General features: G+C 44.0%; 1 protein-coding gene across 5 annotated transcripts in view; it reads right to left on the bottom strand.

The window, feature by feature from the left end:
- The window catches only part of CARMIL1 (capping protein regulator and myosin 1 linker 1), a 278,418-nt gene that overhangs the window by 217,106 nt on the left and 41,931 nt on the right, over positions 1 to 19,381 (bottom strand). Inside the window, exon 1 of one of the 5 annotated variants that reach the window (XM_090039501.1) lies at positions 16,501 to 16,572. The exons of the other annotated variants lie outside the window; for them this stretch is intronic. Coding sequence (XP_089895627.1) covers positions 16,501 to 16,551 — 51 coding nt within the window. The 5' untranslated portion in view covers positions 16,552 to 16,572. Of the gene's footprint in view, positions 1 to 16,500; positions 16,573 to 19,381 lie in introns of those variants that run through there. 5 annotated transcript variants of the gene reach the window in all.

The following is a 19,381-nucleotide window of genomic DNA, read 5'->3' as shown; positions in this document are numbered from 1 at the left end:
TCTTTTTCAGAAGCAGAACTGACAGCTGAAAACTCACCTCTACCCCACTTTAGATCCCTCCTCCAGGGATGTTGGGAATGAACAATTTAAATAATACAGGCACTCTTTGTAAGATTTGTTTTCTATTGTTTTACACACTGGGTATATGAATAAAGTGAGTGCAGATGCTTTATCTTGTTTATTATGTGAATGCTTGTTTTGGCTTTGTTTATAGAGACATCCAAAATGTAACCCTGAAACTAATAAGATTTATCACTGCTATCACTGAGGAAGGAAAGGTAATTGCAGAAAAACGTGATTGACTTGTTGTTCAGTATTTGTTCTCTATTTACATAAATTCTCAACAAATTGGGAACAGGAACCAGTTTAAAGTGAACTTAAAGGAAATAATCTATTTTAATTCAGCATACTAAGCAAAAGAGAACAAAGGGGAAGTGGACAGGGATGAAATAGTTACAAGACCAACAAACCTATCCCTTTTGCTAGAAGGCAGCTGCGTGATCAGAGGTGACTCAACAGCAAAAGGAAAGACAAAAGAATCCTTGATCTCGTTTCATACTGCTATACACTGGAAACTAACTTGGTTTTTTTTTTTTTGGGGGGGGGGGGGGGGGGGGGGGAGGGGAGGGGTTAGAACAAATACCAACCCTCACATTCAACTGCAATGGACTTTTATAGCTGGCCTTTGCGTTTTGTTAAATTAGTCTTTGATTACAACATTTACCTAAATGCCACATTCAAAAGTGAAAAACGAAACCTGCCACTTTTTCCAAAATAAAAAAAATCCTGAAAATATTAATATCTTTGATGAGGCAACTACTATATAAAGTTACATTTTATATTAAAAACACTTAAGAAAAAGAAAGGAGACAGATGTGAGAGGATTAAAGAAGCTGAGGGGACTTGGCACCAGATTTTGCTGCTGTCTAGAAGTTCTGTCCATTTCCTAAGCTAGTTTTTCCATACCAGCTGCAACCCGATGGCTCAGTTTTCCTCTATTTACCCTATCCAGACTGAGACATTAGGCTCATAACTACAATGCTGGATTTGAGAAACAACTTCCTGGCCAACATTTTAGTTTTTTCAAATAGGCTCTGACGCTGTCTCTTCCCACTTACTTCTTTCTGGTCTCTAGGACTGGTCCCTTCCTCTCTCCTCTACCCCTCTGGGCTATGTACTAGGATGCATACTTTACCTGTTCCTTCAGCAGAGGTACATAGATTCTTACAATGCAAAATCCTTATAGCTATGCCTATTTGTACATTATTGTAAGGAACATTTGGCTGTGCTCCACTTTGTCACACAAAGCTAATGATCAAGGTAAACAGCAGAAAGTCTCTGTATCACAGCATTGTGTGTTTAACACTGCAAAGCATCAACCCTTCCCTGTAGCTGGAATACTGGCCCCTGTAATTCCTCCTCCCACAGTGCTTTGCAGGTTAACCCAAACTAGGATGTATACTTATTTCTGCCCAAAAAATCAAACCCATGCCTTGTAAACCCTTACACATAAAATGCACACACTTTCTTTGGGACTAACCCTCAAAAATGTGAAGAGAGGGCCCTGATTATTCTGCTGGATTCAAACTTCAAACATAAGATAAAAGCCTGCGACTGGAGGGCTCAGGGGAGGGACTCAGGAACCTTGCATGTTGGTGCACTGCAGTGGGATTTGCCAGCCACACACCAGGTAGGGGAGGGGACACATGGCATGTTGTATCTGCACACATTAGGGGCCCAGGCAGGGTGGCACAGAGGACTCGTGGTGTAACATGTAGCCCATGCAGCATGTGACCGGGGGGGGGGGGGCGTGCAGCTCACATGTTGTATGGTTGTGGTGGATGCAGCCCCTGGCCACTCAAAAGTTGGACAGCCCTGCACTAAAATATTGGAACAGCTGATACCACAGCCTGACATATGTAAGCAGGTTTTTACACTGCTGAATAAACAGCTTATTAAAGCAACTACCTAAAATGAGACCTGGGAATTTGCTTCACCACTAATTAAGCTCTCAAAAATCAGGATAGGAAGGAAATTGGTACTCAAAGAGTGCCTGGGGCAGGGAACTGCACTGTAACCAGACTGGAGAGCTTCCTATCAGAAGCACTTTGAAATTCTCTTGGGCACAACATGTCTACCTCAGCAATGAAAACAATTTTGTTTCACTGGTACTTCTTTCAATCGCAGCTTATAATTCATAGCATTTGTTCTCTTTCTATATGTCTGTTGCAATTTTGAAGTTACAATAATATAAATGCATAAACATTTGACTTTTGTGCATTAAAAACTTCCTCCTCCACACTCTAATTTGGCTAAGTGGCTAATGGAATGTTGTGGTTACCCATACGGTAGCAATCATGCCAGAAAATATGACACAACTGGTCTAATTCTGTTTTCCAGACAAGACACAGCAGCTCCCAAGTACATTTATGAATGCTCATGTACAACATTATTATTACTATAAGTAGGCCTTTGAAAACGCACATACACATGCACTTCCTTAACACTTCATACACTCATGTATAAAACCTGGCCCACATCCCACAAACCCTTAAGAAAGCTAGTGATTTCACACATGCACCCAAGCAGTCCCACAGAGCTCAAATAACTACTCTATGAGCATGTCTACACAAGATGTTTACTGCAGAGCTGCCTAATTAGCTATGCAGTAATCATCTTGACATCCAGGCATGCACCCCTATTAGGGCACACAAAACTAACAACTCCACAGCAGAGTAGTACAGATTTCCCTTGCTTTATGCTGTACATGTATTCCTGGAAAATGGTGCATAACTTGAATTCGCATAAAGAGCACCCACATTACAATGTAACAAATAGGGATACGTTCCAAGACCTCGACTGCACTGACCCCTTCAACTGTACTGATGTGGCATCGCACCGCTCCCAGGGCAACTGCAGCTCAAGAAGCACAGGCACCAGCTGCCCAGAGCGGTGGCTGCAGGCACTGCTGCTGGGCAGCTTCTAAGCTCACAGGCTCCTGGGACACCGTGCGCAAGGGGCCAGAATAGGCCGGGCTGCAGGGACTGGTGCTGCAGCTCAGCCTGGGCACCACCACCCAGCTCAGCCCCCACTAAAATAATTTTTTCTTCCTATGTTGTCACTCCCACAATGCACCGCACAAAGCAGCTGACTGTGGGCTTCTACCACACTGATCACATAAAAGTGACTTTACCTTGCATATAACTAATTTTTTTATATAAAAAGGGTCATCATATAAAAGTGAATTCACACAAAGTGAGAGAAACCTATATTTGTAAATACCCTGCTGCAGAGTTTTTTGGGTACTTCAGTCAAGAGGCTGACTATCGGCTAGCCCCAAACTGAAGTACCCTCATGCCCCAGCCAGCCCTTCCACAGCATGCTGAGCCAGGTCAGAGCAGCCCTGCAATGCTGACAACCACACAGCCCTGGTCTGCTCTGACTGGGCTCAATGCGCTGTGCACAAATAAACTCTGGAGCAATATACTCCAGAGTTCTGCGCTCCTGAGAACACATTCAAATGGCGCAAAAAAACTTGGAAGCAATAAGCTCCAGAGTTTATTCATGCACATTAATTGCACATGTAGATGTGTCCTATATGAGCTCCCAGGATTAGGGCATACATCCACAACTAGCAAGCCAGCCCCGAGAAAGGAAACACAACAGATGTATTCACAACACCCAACTGTACAGCAACCACCAAAAAGTTTAGGATAGGAAGTAAACAGTGTTGTTAGTGCAAAACATGCTGGGTGATACTTGATGACCACAAGTGGTCAGGAGTGCAGCATTAACATCTCACCAGGAGACAGGCTCATGACACCTACTGCCACAGCAAAGATACAAAGTGTTACCCTTATGAAACTACCAGTGTGGCTTCTAATGCTACTTGGAGACCTTCAAGAGAACTAAACTGATATTAACTCTTAGCTTAATAGCTCACAGGACGGCAACATAAAGTAGTATGGCTGCAAGCATAGTTCTGGATAGTTCATGTCAGCATTGGTCTCAAATTTTCTTTGCTTTCATTAAATTGTTTCAAAACCCAATTCAATTTTTTGGTATATATTTGCCAAACGAATAAGCATATTTACTATCAGGGTAGCAATAATAATAAGACTAACATCTTTTGTTTCGCATTTTTTATTAAAATGACTGCTTCATTTTTTTTATGATTACAGAGCATAACCACCACTGCCATATATTTAGTGCAAATACTTCATGTTGCTTCTGTTCAAGTGAGTCTCACTCACTGTATTTGTTTCTGCTTCTTGGTGAGGCTAAAAGCATAGCATGTATTAACTTTCCATGCTCTTTCAAGAGCTCTGGCCCTTTAAGCACATTCTTAATTATTTAGACCTAAAGGTGGTTATTGCCCATAGGCAATGATTCTTTCTATTACTTTTTAGTTTATAATATTTTCTCAACAAAAGCTTTCTTAATCTCTATTATAGTGTATAGGATAAATAACTGTTGATTATGCCAAAAATTATTGCTGTAAAGAATTCCTGCCAGATTATTGTAGGAACTTCATCTGGAACATCAAGTGTGGCATATGGAAGGTGGGTAGGTAGAGGTGTGTAGGGAAAAAAAAAAAGAATCTCAGCTATTTATAGCAGGGGTTGTCAACTGGGAGTATGCACACTCTTGGGGTACTCTGAAAGGTCCCAGGGAATACACAGGGGCAGGCGGAGATGGAGCGCTGCCACCCCGTATCACTGCCTCGCAGAAGCAGAGCCCAGCAAGAGCAGGGCCCCCGCCATGGCCCCCGCTCAGCATCCAGCCACTCACAAACCGCCCCCACCCCCATTCAGCATCCGGCCACTTGCCACCCCCTTCCCTGCTCAGCATCTAGCCACTCACCACCCTGCCCCCCTCCTCCCCCTGCTTGGCATCTGGCTGCTTGCCACCACTCCCCTATTAACTACAAACACTTACTAAAAAGGGGACCACTGGGGTATACATTTAAAAAGGTTGAAAACCCTCCATTTACAGGATATCACTATACTTAGGCTTGGCAGGATTAGATTTTTAATCGGTAAATGTCCATTAATGACAATTTCACTTCACACAGGCCAACGAAAAAATATTTCCACCATTAATAATCAAAATTTATATAAGAAAAATGATGGCTGAAAACATTAGAGTCCATTCATGTGTATAAAATGCAATGAGTGGAGCAAGTATTTGCATCCCTAGCTAGAACAACCTACTCCAGGGTAGACCTGTGAATAATTTCTGCAGCACTGTTAGATGTGGATTCTAGGCCTGAACACGCTTGGGTGCATGTGCACTGTGACTAGAGGTGTGAAGGTTCCAGGACATCTGAACTTTCCACCTTAATGATGTCAGTGACTCACTTATGGGATGGCATATGCTGCACAGTGTGTCTTACGGACAAGTGGAGTAACGTGCGCACTGCACAGGTGTGGAGTGCAAAAGTAACTGGGAACATGTGCACAATGTTATGATTGGAGGATGGTAATGACTGACGGGGGTGATTAAAGTGATATAAAAGGAGATTGCATGTAAGGGATAGTACGTGAATGCGGAGAGAGGTAGAGAAATAGAATGAGATGTGGGTCAGCGTGAGTGTGAGGGAAGAGCATATGGCACAGGTGTGTGTGAGGCTTTATAGTATTGGTGTTTCTGATAGTGATCTGTGGTGAAAAGAGAGCATATCGCAGACAACCTTGGACATAAGGATGCTTACCTGGATACTTGCCTGGAGATGGGGTCTTTGAATCTCAACATTCATTTGGTAATGTATCACCTTCTTCCCTATACTTTCAGAGCTGAGTACCCTTAACAGAGAAGGATCTGAAAGCTGTCAAGAGTCACTGTCACCTCAGTGAGCCACAGGGTAGGCCAGTGGTTCCCAACCCCGGGTCACAACCCAAATGAGGGTCATGAGGGGCAATGCCAGCGACACCGCACACAAAAGACAAGCTGCAGTCCCCAGGACGCTGCTGCCACTGCACTCTACTCCCAGCAGCAGGTTGTAGAAAAAAAAAGTTTGGGAATCACTGGGGTAGGCCCTGATGCTGCACCATATTGCCATTTAGCAAGTTCCGTAAGATCGTTATGTTTTCTTGTTGTAGTTAAGCTTCAGTGGTTGTGTATACAGTTGATCAGAATTCTGCTGTTGTGATTATATCCTTGTTGTAATGGTTATGGTTTCCAATACATATTTGTGTTGAACTTGATGGTCTCTGCATGATTTATAAAGGTTGAATGGGGAGGGGCTGTAGTTCAATGTTCAACCTGCAACCCTAAAATCCACCAACTACAGGCACATTAAAGAAAGGCCCCAGATCCTGTGGGAGCAGTAACAACCTTCCGGCCCTTTGTTGCTGTCATATAGAATCTTGGTGTCACAGGCACTCGGCCCACCTTTCAGTGCATCATTCAAGTGTACAGTGTATTGCGGTTAAAGTTGAGAACGATTATCTCTCATATGTACTTTATGTTTGTCATGGTAGGTGGTTTAGTCACACTATAATAATAGGGGGGTTTTGGTCTCATTTCAATAATGGATCACAAAAGAAAATCTATAGAGAAATATTACAGTGAACACCCTGACCTAGAATTAAAAACGGTTAAAAAGACTGGCAAGGGAGACAAGGAGGTTTTGCACTGCACAGTTTGTAAGAGAGAAGTCACCAACTGGCAAATCATATGACTGAACATCTGAACACTAAGATTCATTTGAAATTAAAAGTCAACCAAAGACAACACAGCCTGCTTGGGAAGAGTGAGACAACAGAAGGAAGAAACATCAACTTTTCCTCACTATCTGGTACGTGTATTGTGCTTTGAGGCAATCCCAGTACTGAGGTCCAGGGCTCAAGCTATTAATTTGCAAATATGCACCAGCAGCTTAAACTGCCGCAGAACAACATCAGCTGGAAGAAAAATACTTGCCTGAAGTTTGTCACCCACTACCAGGCAGTGATTAAGGAAGTTTTGAGTGGTGAGAAATTTTCTTTAGTAACTGAAGAAACCCCCAAGTTTGCAGGACAGCCAGCAATTAATGCCCTTGCAGTGTTAAGTCTGTAAACAACATTCTATTAAAACCTCTGTTGTTCTTCAGTGCAGCACAGGCAGAGGTCATGTCAGTTTGGATTCAAGATGTGTTGAGAGAATAGGGCCTAACATGGGGAAAGTGTGTGTCAATTAATAATGACTCCACGCAATGCCTAGTGAAGGACTTGAAAGAAATGAGTCCACCTCTGCTGCACATTCCATGTACTGCTCATCTGTTGCATGTGGCCACTCATCATGCATTAAAAAATAGATGAGTTCTGCGAATTTGGTACATCAACAAATTTGTGGTACACTTTCCAGCGATACTGAAACGTGCCAACAAGTAAAGATGACCGTTTTTTAAAGTCTCTGCCAACAACAATGCAGGTCCATTGGATTTGCATGTGTCCCTGTGTTGTGCAAATCTCACTGGTTTTCCTCACTTGCTGCAGCAAAATATGTTCACGCACATTGAGACAGTGCAACAGGCTTTCTTAATTAAAAAAACAGGACAGAGTCACTTCAAAGAAAGCAGCAAAACTACGTGATCTGATCAAAGATGATGGAAAAGAGCAAGAACTATACTGCAAATTATCTTTTACTTGTGCATTTTTGGGGAATATCCACGCTGTTTATTTGCAAATGCAAATTAAATGCACCCCTAATGCATTGCATTGACACTCTGCTTAACTGTGATCTACAAGTGGCTGCTTATGTAAATAATGCTTTGAAAGAAGTGGAACTCAGGGCAATGGGCTCTGAATGCCGGCCTCTTTCATCCACAATGCATGCTTTTGGCTTCAGAATTTCAAAGCAAGCTGAAGGCAACTACATCCCACAGTGTAACCTACCAGACTGACTCCATGGGCACAGCCACACATGTAGGCATATACGCTTGCAGCAGCTCAAAGAGGAGCAGCACAAATCTGAGCTGGGGATGTTTGCCTCAGTGCACATACTCAGACACGCACTTTGGTGTGGAGCAAGTTGTGCCACTTTGGACAAAGTAGCCCTACCTAACTCCTCCTGGATCTGCAGCCAGCTAGAGCCTGGGGCCAGCACCTGTGGTGGCCCCAGCAGTATAAAAACCTGCCCTGGCAAGCAGCTCAGGGCTACTTGCCCTCAGGGGCTTCTGAGGCCTGTCCAGTTGGTATCTGGGGACACTACCCCTTGTGCCAGCTGGACTGCTGAAGCAACCCTAACCTGGAGAGGCCCCTGCCCCTTCCACGCACTGCAGCAGTCTGGCAGTAGGGGGCTCCTGCCTAGCTTGGACCTGCTGCCACCTGCGACAGCATCCACCCCCTTGGACCTGGGACCCCATGGCTGTGCACCTGCCAGACCCAGATGGGGTGCCCCCACTCTGCCATCTGGGCAGCTATTGCCCAGAAGATGTGCTCCATGCAGTGGCCCACTTTGAACTGTCCAAGTGTGACCTCCTGGCCCCAAATGGCCAATATATCAGCCACAGAAGCCCCCATGGCTCACCAAAAGCATCCGGGAATGTCTCCTAGCTAAAAGAGAGGCGTACACCCAATGGATGGGAGGGGACATCACCAGGGACGACTATACTGCAGTTGCTCGGGGATGTAGGGGGGCAGTCAGGAAGGCCAAGGCAGAGATGGAACTGGAACTAGCTTCCCAGATTAAGGACAATAAGTAGTCCTTCTTTAAATACACAGGGGGTAAAAAGAAGGTTCCGGGTAACGTGGAGCCTCCTGCAGGACACATTAGGAAATGTGGTCATCACACCAGACGACAAAGCCAACACATTTAATGATTTCTTTACCTCCATCTTCCTAAGCAGGGACTGGAACAGCCACCCCCCCGCTGGGCCACCCTCAGGCCCCAGGGGAGGCACACCTAGGCCAAGGGTTAGTTAAGGAGCTTCTGGAGGGACTGGACGTATTCAAGTAAGCCGGTCCAGACGATTTCCACCCTAGACTACTAAAGGAATTGGCTGAGGTTATTGCAGGACCCCTGGCATGGCTTTACGAGCACTCGTGGTGCTCTGGTGTGGTGCCAGAGGACTGGAAAAGGGCCAACATGGTTCCCGTCTTCAAAAAGGGGAAGAAGGAGGACCTGGGAAACTATAGGCCAGTTAGTCTTACCTCGATCCTAGGCAAGCTATTCGAGAAAATTATTCTGGCATGCATCCACGAGGGGCCAGCAGGGGATTTCATGCTTAGGGGCAACCAACACGGGTTCATCAGTGGCAGGTCCTGTCAAACCAACCTGGTGGCCTTCTATGATCAGATCACCAAATCATTAGATGCAGGGGTAGCAGTGGATATAGCCTTCCTGGACTTCCGGAAGGCTTTCAACACTGTCTCTCACCCCGTTCTCATTAAGAAACTGGGGGACTGTGGTGTCGACACCCACACAGTCAAATGGGTCGCCAACTGGCTGGAGGGCCGCACCCAGAGGGTGGTAGTGGATGGGTCCTTCTCAACCTGGAAGGACGTGGGCAGTGGGGTTCCGCAGGGCTTGGTCCTTGGGCCCGCACTGTTCAACACCTTCATCAGCGATTTGGACGAGGGGGTAAAAAGCACCCTGTTCAAATTTGCTGATGACACTAAGATGTGGGGGGGACGTGGGCACACTGGAAGGGAGCAACAGGCTACAATCAGACCTAGACAGGTTACAAGGGTGGGCGGATGAGAATAAGATGGGATTCAACACTGACAAGTGCAAAGTGATGCACCTGGGGAGGAACAACCAGCACCATACCTACAGGTTGGGGAACTCCCTTCTTGTCAGTACAGAGGCAGAAGAGGATCTTGGAGTCATCACTGACTCCAAGATGAACATGGCCAGCAGTGTGGGGATGCAGTTAGGAAGGCCAACCACACCTTGTCATGCATCCACAGATGCATCTCAAGCAGGTCCAAGGAGGTGATCCTCCCCCTCTATGCAGCACTGATCAGGCCGCACCTGGAGTACTGCGTCCAGTTCTGGGTGCCGCACTTCAAGAGGGATGTGGACAACACGGAGAGGGTCCAGAGGAGGGCCACTCGCATGATCAGGGGGCAGCAGGGCAGGCCCTATGAGGACAGGCTACAGGACCTGAACCTGTTCAGCCCCCAAAAGAGGAGGCTGAGGGGGGATCTAGTGGCCTGTTACAAACTAGTCAGGGGGGATCAGCAGGCATTGGGGAAGTCCCTGTTCCCCCAAGCACTGCCAGGAGCGACCAGGAATAACGGTCACAAGCTGGCAGAGGGGAGATTCAGGCTAGACATCAGGAGGTGCTACTTCATGGTCAGGGCGGCTAGGATCTGGAACCAACTTCCAAGAGAAGTGGTGCTGGCTCCTAGCCTGGGGGTCTTCAAGAGGAGGTTAGATGAACACTTTGCTGGGGTCATTTGACCCCAGTAATCGTTCCTGCCGTGCCAGGGGGTCGGACTAGATGATCTACTCAGGTCCCTTCCAACCCCAGAAACTATGAAACACCTCATCTGCCCTCCAGTTGGGTCCCCAGTGCTGGCCCTGGACAGGCTCCTCTGCTCGGGTCTCACTACTTGTCTCTCCAGCAAAGATCCTGATGTTCAATGTTTAAAAACTGCAAATTCTCTGATAAGAAGCCCCAATTCTCTCATTAAAATATCCAAAATAGCGTTCTTTCACTATTAACATGAAATGCCTCTATATAGAGAGAGAATAGTTGGGCAATGTTTTATTGATATATTTACTAATTTACTAGTTTAAAGCAATTTTGAAGCCTACCAGTGCCTCTATCATCATAAAAAAAAATTAATTCTAAATATCTATACACTTTGGCATTTACTTTTGGTTTTTTCGTCATAGAAAAGTCAGAGCCGCCCCTACCACCTTTGCTCACCAGGATGTACAGTGCTGAGCAGCACTGATATGCCAGTGCCCTGCCCCTGCCCTTGCCTCTACTCTCATCCCACAGCCTGCCCCCCACCTCAGACCCCTCTCTCCTGACCCACAGGGCCATGTACGTGAGTGAGGGGTTTGTGGGTAGATTCTGGACTGTGGGTATGGGGATGCCATATGAGAAGAGGAGGCTGCTCAGGAGGGGTGAGTCCCCTGCTCCCCACAGGGCACAGCCCCCTGCATAGCTCACGGACTGTCCCCCCACTGGGCCTACAGCTCACCCCCGTAGCAGCAGCAGCCGTCCAGGGGCTCTGGGGCCTCCTGGCACAGCTCCCACACAGCATGGGGCAGCGCAGCTCGGCCCTGGCCGCCTGGCACCTGGTGCTACCTGTGCCACATCGCATGGGCCCGTGTGCCTTCCGGCAACTCCATGCCACAAGGGCCGTCACCCGGGGGGCCCTATGCCACTTGCAGGACCATGTGTCATGCCAGACCAGGTCCTCTCACCCAGGGCCCCACTGCCAGATGGCTCTGCACTGGGCCTGTGTGATGTGGCACAGGCAGCGCCAGGCACCAAGTGGCCAGGGCTGAGCCACGCTGTCCTGTGCCTTGCAGGAGCTGTGCCAGGAAGGCCCCAAGCACCCAGACGGCTGCTGCAGGGGTGAGCTGTGGGCCCTGTCGGAGGCAGGTGGTGGATCCACCCCTCCTGAGCAGCGCCCCCCCCCCCCCCCCACACACACAGTCCCCTTCCCCACCCCATGCTGCAGCACCAGGACAAGGGGCAGCCATAGAGATGCTCTGGCCAGCTACCAGATTGTCTCTTTGGAGAAACCAAGTCTTCGGTTGCCTCAGGGCATGGACATGGTCCTGGACCATGCACTGCCCCACTTTTTTTCTGCGGGCCTTTTTTTTTTTTTTTTATTTTATAACTGGATATCTGGTTTTTTTGTTTCCAGCATGCCTCTCACTGCATCTCAAACTGCTTTGAGATGTAGGAAGAGGTACACGTGGCCTTGTCAGGATGCATCCTATCGGATGCATCTTTCCCAACTGTAAGGTATTTGACCCACTTATCAAGGCTCAGATGTCACAATTACAGCGACTACAAAAATATTCTGCATATTTTCCCCTGCAAGGCAGAAGAGTTCAAGCACAATTTTGACTTGTACCTGGCACATTAAATACCCTGTGGTAGCAATATAACAGCACTTGATTACTGGAAAAGCGCGACCCAGTCATTGCCTGTCATGTCCAGCGTGGCATTACATGTACTTTCAGTGCCAGTAACTTCAATGTCTGTGGAAAGATCATTAGGTTTGTTGAGAAAAGTTCAAGACAAATGTCACATGTGCCTCTCTGAAGACCAACTTGGACAGCTCAACATTTTGTACTACAATAAAGAGAAACTCGAATTTGGAGAGCTTCTGAAATCTGGATGAGTCTGCTAGATATAGCAAGTTATACATTCCAGTAACTAACAAAAGACCCAAGATTTTTTTTTAATTTATTTTTCAATTTTACACTTTTTTATGAATGTGCTACTAAGTGAACAGGATGATTTAAAACAGGTATGATTTATTGATGTATGAGTATTTCCTTTTTATATTTTGACATGCAATTTTATAAAGCTTTTAACAGTATACTGTCATTAAATTATCTGTCCCCACACTCTCTAATTCTGTGCAATTCTGAAAATTTAAATCCATAAAAATTGAAAGAAATGCTTAAAAATACACAAACATCATTATTATCTGTTGAAATTATTAAAAAATAAAAATAAAATTCTGCCAAGCCTAACTATAATACAGGTTCCAACTCAGTGCAGTATAACTGAACAAACTCAGGTACCCAAGCAGGCTTATCCTTTAGCCTGGAGCACAGCATAAATTGCTACCCACACCTAAAACCATGTCACTCCCTCAGAATGTGTGGCCTAGTAGTGCATGCGTGCCTCTAATCCCAGGCAGTATATAATGCTTCACCAGAAAGAAACAGCCTTCTAGAAAAAAAAAAGATAAATTAGGAAATCAGTGGCAGTTGATAGATTTAAAATTAGGAAGGGAGCACAGAATTCCTGAATTCTAATACCAAATCCCCCACTGAATTGCTGTGTGCCTACAGTCAATTTATTTAACCTCATCTTTAGCAAACCCATCTGTAAAATATTCATAACATTGGCACAGATCATAGGACAAACAGATTAACTAATGTCTGTATGAAACTTCTACTGCTATAGCCATTACTATTACATGGGGTAATTCTCTTACAGGCTAAAGAGCAGACTCACATGCTGCTTAATGGATTCACTGGGATTATTATATGTGGCTGTTTGTATAAAGGCCATTAAATCATAGCTTAAACCTGAAATACAATAAATTAGGAGTGGTATGACTTCTGCTTTAGAAACATATGTTCCAATTATCACAATGTCTCAAACATGAGCATTGTTAATATATCACATGCAAATCAAGACAGAGATGTGAAATAAAAAAAGAGTTCAACGCAATATGATTAATATTAAAAATCTAGCACAAGAAAAATGAATTACTCAGCTTGAGCAAACCTTTCTATAGTGATGCAGTAACCATAATACAACTAATAATCGTTTCTTTATGCACAGTGCTTTTTACGTAGAGCACAAGAAAAAAAACTAACAGTAAAGCAACACCAGACTCCATGAAGGGTACCAGAGTTAAAGTTACACAAAAATAAGCTCCAATGAAAGCAGCACTGCTTTGTGAGACATATGAATCTATGGACTTCCACCCTAAAACAAGTTAGAGTGGTAAATGCTTCTTTGAAATGTGTTTTGTTAAACAGCAAAACTACCAAACTTGTATAAACTACCAAATTTATACAGAAAGAACAATGGAAAGTGGACAATCAATTTTATGGAGTCAGTTCACTGTCCTAATTAGCACAAGGTAGGATAATGATGATAAGCTAATTCATCAATCTGAATTCCAAACCATAACTAAGAAAGACTTGCTTTCAGACTGGCTCACATAAAACAAATTACCACCTCACCCTCTTAATGAATGATTGCCCCCCACCCTTTAATCTGCATACATCTCTCTGTGGCATCTAAGTTGTAGCATACTACAAATGCTAAATAGTACTGCAAACTGAAACCAGCTGAACAATTTTAAACTATGAAAGTAAAAGCAAAAAGCAAGGAAGAAAACTACAACCTTTCTTTTAGGCTTTTCTGCTGAATATCGTTCAGCTGCCTACTGCAACTTACAGATCTTTAACACTTCCTTTTCACTGGAATCAATTTTTGGTCTGTACATGACCAGTAAAGCATAGGAAGGAAGGAAGGCTGAAAATAAAGGAGGGTGATTTAAAGAGAAGCTTTAGAGTGATTATTTTATTTCATTGTTAATGGAAAATAATTTGTTTCTGCTCATACTTAAATGGCTCTTGACTTGAAGATCTTTCCAGTATCATGTGCATTCAGCAGAACCCAGATTCTGGGGAGGACCAAGACCCCACTGTGAAGTGGAAATTTGTGAACTAGCTAGGGGTACACAGAGCTACAGAAGCAGATGAGCAACTCTTAATTCATTACTAATGAATTCTACAACCTGCTGCAACCTTACCAGGTTGTGAAGCATCCTCATACAAAAAATCTGAGATTCACTGTAGATGGTTTAGTGTGATATTGTGTATGTTAGCTGCTAAAGCAATTCAAAGTCACCTACCAAACCAAATACTCCTAGGAAGTTTCATGGCACCAACGTAGTAAAAAAAACAAACACTGAAAACATAAAATCGGAAACCAAAACTGACGGTTTTGTCCATTTTTTGCAACAAAATCGTATTTTTTACTCATGTTCAGTTTATATTTCATTATAACCTTCCAGTTACTCTTCTGCAGTACTGCTGCTTAATCATGGCTACAACATCACTCTAACATTGCCATAACAGATGCATAAAATGTATGATGACACATTTTAAAGGGCTTATTCCATACAGGCGTTAGAAAAAGCTGAACTACAGACCATACCTGAAAATAGTCACACTAGGGACTTAGCCTTTGGATGCTATTTAGACTTTAGTTTGGATCTAACCTAGATGTACACTCCTTGATGGATGCACCAGCATATTATTAACACTGAAATGTTGAAAAGAATTCACTTGTCCCAGGACAACTAACTGCATTATTCTCATTTCCCAGCGTTTTATCAGACAAATCAAACTTTGCTTTTGCCAAATTTGGCTATGGTAGCTATGCCGCATTTGACAATGAAGGTAACACCTTGTAGTTAGAAATACAGAACACAGTATCTTTTGGATGTTTTGCAAGGGGTGTACCATACAACTTTAATTCATTTTTATATAATGAATATTTTTATATTGTGAATATTGAATGAGGTCCTAGCAAGCTATTAATTTATCCTATTTATACATCCAGACCCAAAATCAGTGTAACTGTAGCATATTTTACAATAAAGAATAATAATGGATATTCAACCTGCAATCATTCTCCTGAATTATGAAAAAAAATTAAAGTATCTAGGGCAGTGATTCTCAACCATCCTTTGAAGGGTGCTTCCAATTGTGAGGAGATAAGCAGATAAGTGCCATATGCCTGGCCTTTCTGCAAGGAAGCAAGCACTGTAATATATAAATTAGTTCCTGAAACTAGGTGCAACTCACTTAGCAAAAATTATGGAGGAGTGCCTTCAGTCTAATGAGGGGTGTCTCAAATCTAATGAAACTGAGAACCACTAATCCAGGGCCTAATACTCTGAATTCTAGTTTATTTTGTAAGAGAAGGAATAGTCAGAATAAACACAGTTATCTTGTCTCATTGAAACTCCAGCTCCTCTTTCATTGCAGATTACAGCATACCCCTTCTTCAAAGGCCTGCTTCTCTAATGTGATCATAACATGAGCATCTGATGACAGCAATGAAAGACTTTACACTGCTGAACACAAATGCAGCAAGTTACTGGCATGCCTACCAAATTTTCTGGAGAGACCTACATAGTACGGATACATCTAAGCCAGTTCTCCATGAAATCTGCATAATTGCAAATTTAGCAGACACTTGCTTATAAACAAAAGGACATGACATTACCTTTGCATACAGATCACACATGCCATATTAGTAATATAGTTCAATAAATCATACAAGACAAACTATGAACCCCCAGTTCATGACAATGACACACACCCTTTTCCCAAAAATTGGCTACTGGAAATTGGGGTGCATGTACTAAACAGGAAAATGTGGGAAGCCAGAGGGGCTGATCCTGAGGAAGCCAGATGGTCTGGTTCCACCATTTCAGGGTGGGCAGGCAGTGGCACCTACTGACCCAGGTGAAGTCCCCCGCCCCCCATCTTGACAGGTGGGATCACCCAGCAGCCCCAGTAAAGGGCCTGATCCTACTGAAGCTGAACTTCCCAGCACTACTTCTCCAGTTGGGTTGGATCTGCAACTAACTTGGCAGGCACTGCTGCCTGCCTATCAAGCTAGGGAAGAAAGGCTCAGCAATCTGACTTAGGGAAGTCAGTTGAGAGCCAGATCTGCTGGAGCAGAACTGCCCTGCCCACTTCGAGCCAGGTGGGCACTATGTCCTGCAGCTAGGTTTTTGCTCCCCCATAGCTGCATGAGAAAATACGGTACTTAACAGTATGTTCAAGAAGAGATCTTTTTTCTTTCATTCTGCCTTCCAGATGCATGTCTTATTCAGGGCAGCAGAAGCTGTGGTGATTAAAATAATTAGCTGTCAAGTCAGTATACTACAAAGGAAAACTAAGAGATAAAGCTGCTGTGCTTAAACAGTACAGAAAACTCTTGTGCCTAATTTTATATTACCATACTTAAGCAACTTTACGGTTTTCTTGGTGGTAGGGCTGCATAATCTAGTGTTGTTAAGAGTTCTCCTAAAGCACCTCAATCCATAACCTATTAGGTCCTTACCATTGTGGCTTGCTTACAGAGAGAGGTACATGGTTAGTGTGAAGTATTATTTGTTTTACTTACACCACTAAAAATTAGACATTCTGCTTTGCATGTCACATGCCAGTACTTAGCAGAGGAAATTTTAAAACTATATACTTTAAAAAAAGATGAAGAAAAGATGGCACATAGCCATTTCTCGAATAATTAGAGTGGGATCAATAGTCAAGTGCTCCAACTTTTTTTTTGGTATACTGGACAAGAAAACAAACACCTTATTCTTTCAAGACAGTTTCCCCACAGTACTAGACAATAAAATGAAAGTGATTCATAAAACACTGCCACTTTCACAAAGATCTTCATATTTTTTTATACTACCCACTTAACAAAAAAGGGATTTTTCTTCTGAACATCCTAGCAATTGGGCAGAACTTTCAAAGGTATTAAGGTGCTTGACAGACCTGCGTCATGTAGAACTTCCAAGAGTGGCCAACAAGTTTAGGCATTTTAAACTCCAGATTCCAAAGCCCTGAAAATCTAGCCCAAGATGATATATTCTATTTCACCATATTCTTTATTTCAGTCACATCTTCATACACAATTCCATGCAGTCTGAAACATCAGCTTGGTTAGACATGAAGCAAGAGGGTCCTCTTTGTGGAAAAGGAAAGCATTCTTATTTATTTGATCTATCAAACTGCTTCAGCCCTCCAATTTGGCCATCTTCTAAGAATGAAAAATTCTGGTGTTTAGAAAAAGACTTCAAACTGCTCAAGGCCAAAACAGCATAAAAGAGAACAGTCTAAAGCAGCAGTTCCCAATCTGTGTTACAGGTACCACCAGTGGTACGCAGACAACCTGTCAGCGATACACGTTAACAGATGTATTATAATTACTTTCTATGACAAAAATTTGCTGGTGTTACTTAAGGCTGAGCTGAAAAAATTGCTAATGGTACTTAAAGTTGTATCATTTTAAATTAGTGGTGCGCAATCTGTCGAAGTTTGGGAACCGCTGGTCTAAAGCCCACAGTAACATTATACTTTCCTAGGACAGTGCATCAACAAGTTTACACATGAAACAACATAAAATACTACATTTATCAACTATTATGTTCCTGATGGTGCTTTCCACAGGACATAGACACAGTTGCCTCCTGCAGGATTCTCCCTTGAATTACTTGACAAGAAGAGGAGGGAAGAAAGAAAAGAGTGACTAAACTCTTGTGACATTTAAAAACACCCATGCATACATTTTACTACAGCATTTCAATGAAGGCTAAACTGGGCATCACTGACGTCAGTGGGAGTTTGGCCACTGGCTTGAACGAAGGCTGTATCAGGAACTTCCTGAAGGCCTGCCCTACACACATTCCATGCCTAAGTCCTCTATTGCTCCAGTCCTGTAACAACTCCTTTTCTGAATTCTATTCCCTTACTAATAAAAGCTAGCACACATCACCTCTGTTAAGCTGCAGCTTTAACAGACCCACACACTCCATGGCTCTGATGAACTTTTCTACCATAACCATCTTTGTTTTACTTGATTGTTACAGAGAATTTCCATTTCACATGTGCTCCCCGGGTTGGCCCCTCGCTCCCATATTAATTACTGGCTCTGATGTGCAACAGTACTGTTGATATATTTTGACTCAGCTGGAGCTGCCTCTTGTGCTGGTGTTCTTCCACCTGGGGCTAAGTTCCACACTTCATTTATATCTAGTACAGCTCTATCAATTCCTCTAGAACTGAACCCATGTAAATGAGGGCAGCACCAGATCCACTGTGATCAGAATGAAGAGAAGAATGTGGAAAGACCATGAGGTGGATACAGACCACTTTCAAATCATTTCTCGGGAGAAAAGAGTAGGAGACAAACAGCTGGTCAGCAGGCACCTCCCACCACATTATGGTCATCTTTTAAGAGTGGGGGCAGGAAATATTAGACTGTCTGAGGGCAGGCTTGTGTTGGCTATTTCCAAAGCAGAGGTCAGCAACCTTTTGCAAATGTGGGCCACAACTTGTGACCCAGCTGGTGCTGCAAACTACCCTGCCCCTCCCAGCCACTCCAGCAACTGAGAGCATAAGCTGCAAGGAGGAAAAGCAGCCAGAGGTGATAAATTAATAAAACACGGACTGGATCAAATGCCTGGGAAGAGGTACATGGTGCATCCTAGGTAAAATGCCAACTGTATCAAATCTCTGCAGGCCAGATTTAACCCCTTTGTAGGCCAGATCCAGCCTGTGGGTTGAAGGTTGCTGACCCCTGTCCTAACGGAAAAAGAGAAGCAAGCGAGCAGCTGCTGCTTCTTTCCTTGTCAATCCAGTTCAGCCACAGGCAGCAGGGCATGGAAGATGCTGGCAACCAAAAGCCTCCCATGTACTAGAGTAGTGATTCTCAACTAGGGAGCTGCAGAGCCCTGGGTGCTGAGAGATCCTTTCAAGGGCGTAGCAGGGTGCCACGTAATATTACCACTGCCATGCAAATACCTACACGTGATTCACAAAACAAACCCAGAGATTTCAAATAGGAATCTAGAGCATCAAAACCTTTCTGACCTGTTGTGGTCTGAGTTCTTTGCAACAGAACTGCACTGTTTTTTTTTTCCAC

The sequence above is a fragment of the Crocodylus siamensis genome, chromosome 3 (assembly GCF_052110815.1).
Source record: "Crocodylus siamensis isolate JL-2025a chromosome 3, ASM5211081v1, whole genome shotgun sequence".
Lineage (NCBI taxonomy): Eukaryota > Metazoa > Chordata > Crocodylia > Crocodylidae > Crocodylus > Crocodylus siamensis.
This window is presented reverse-complemented; position numbering and strand designations above follow the sequence as displayed.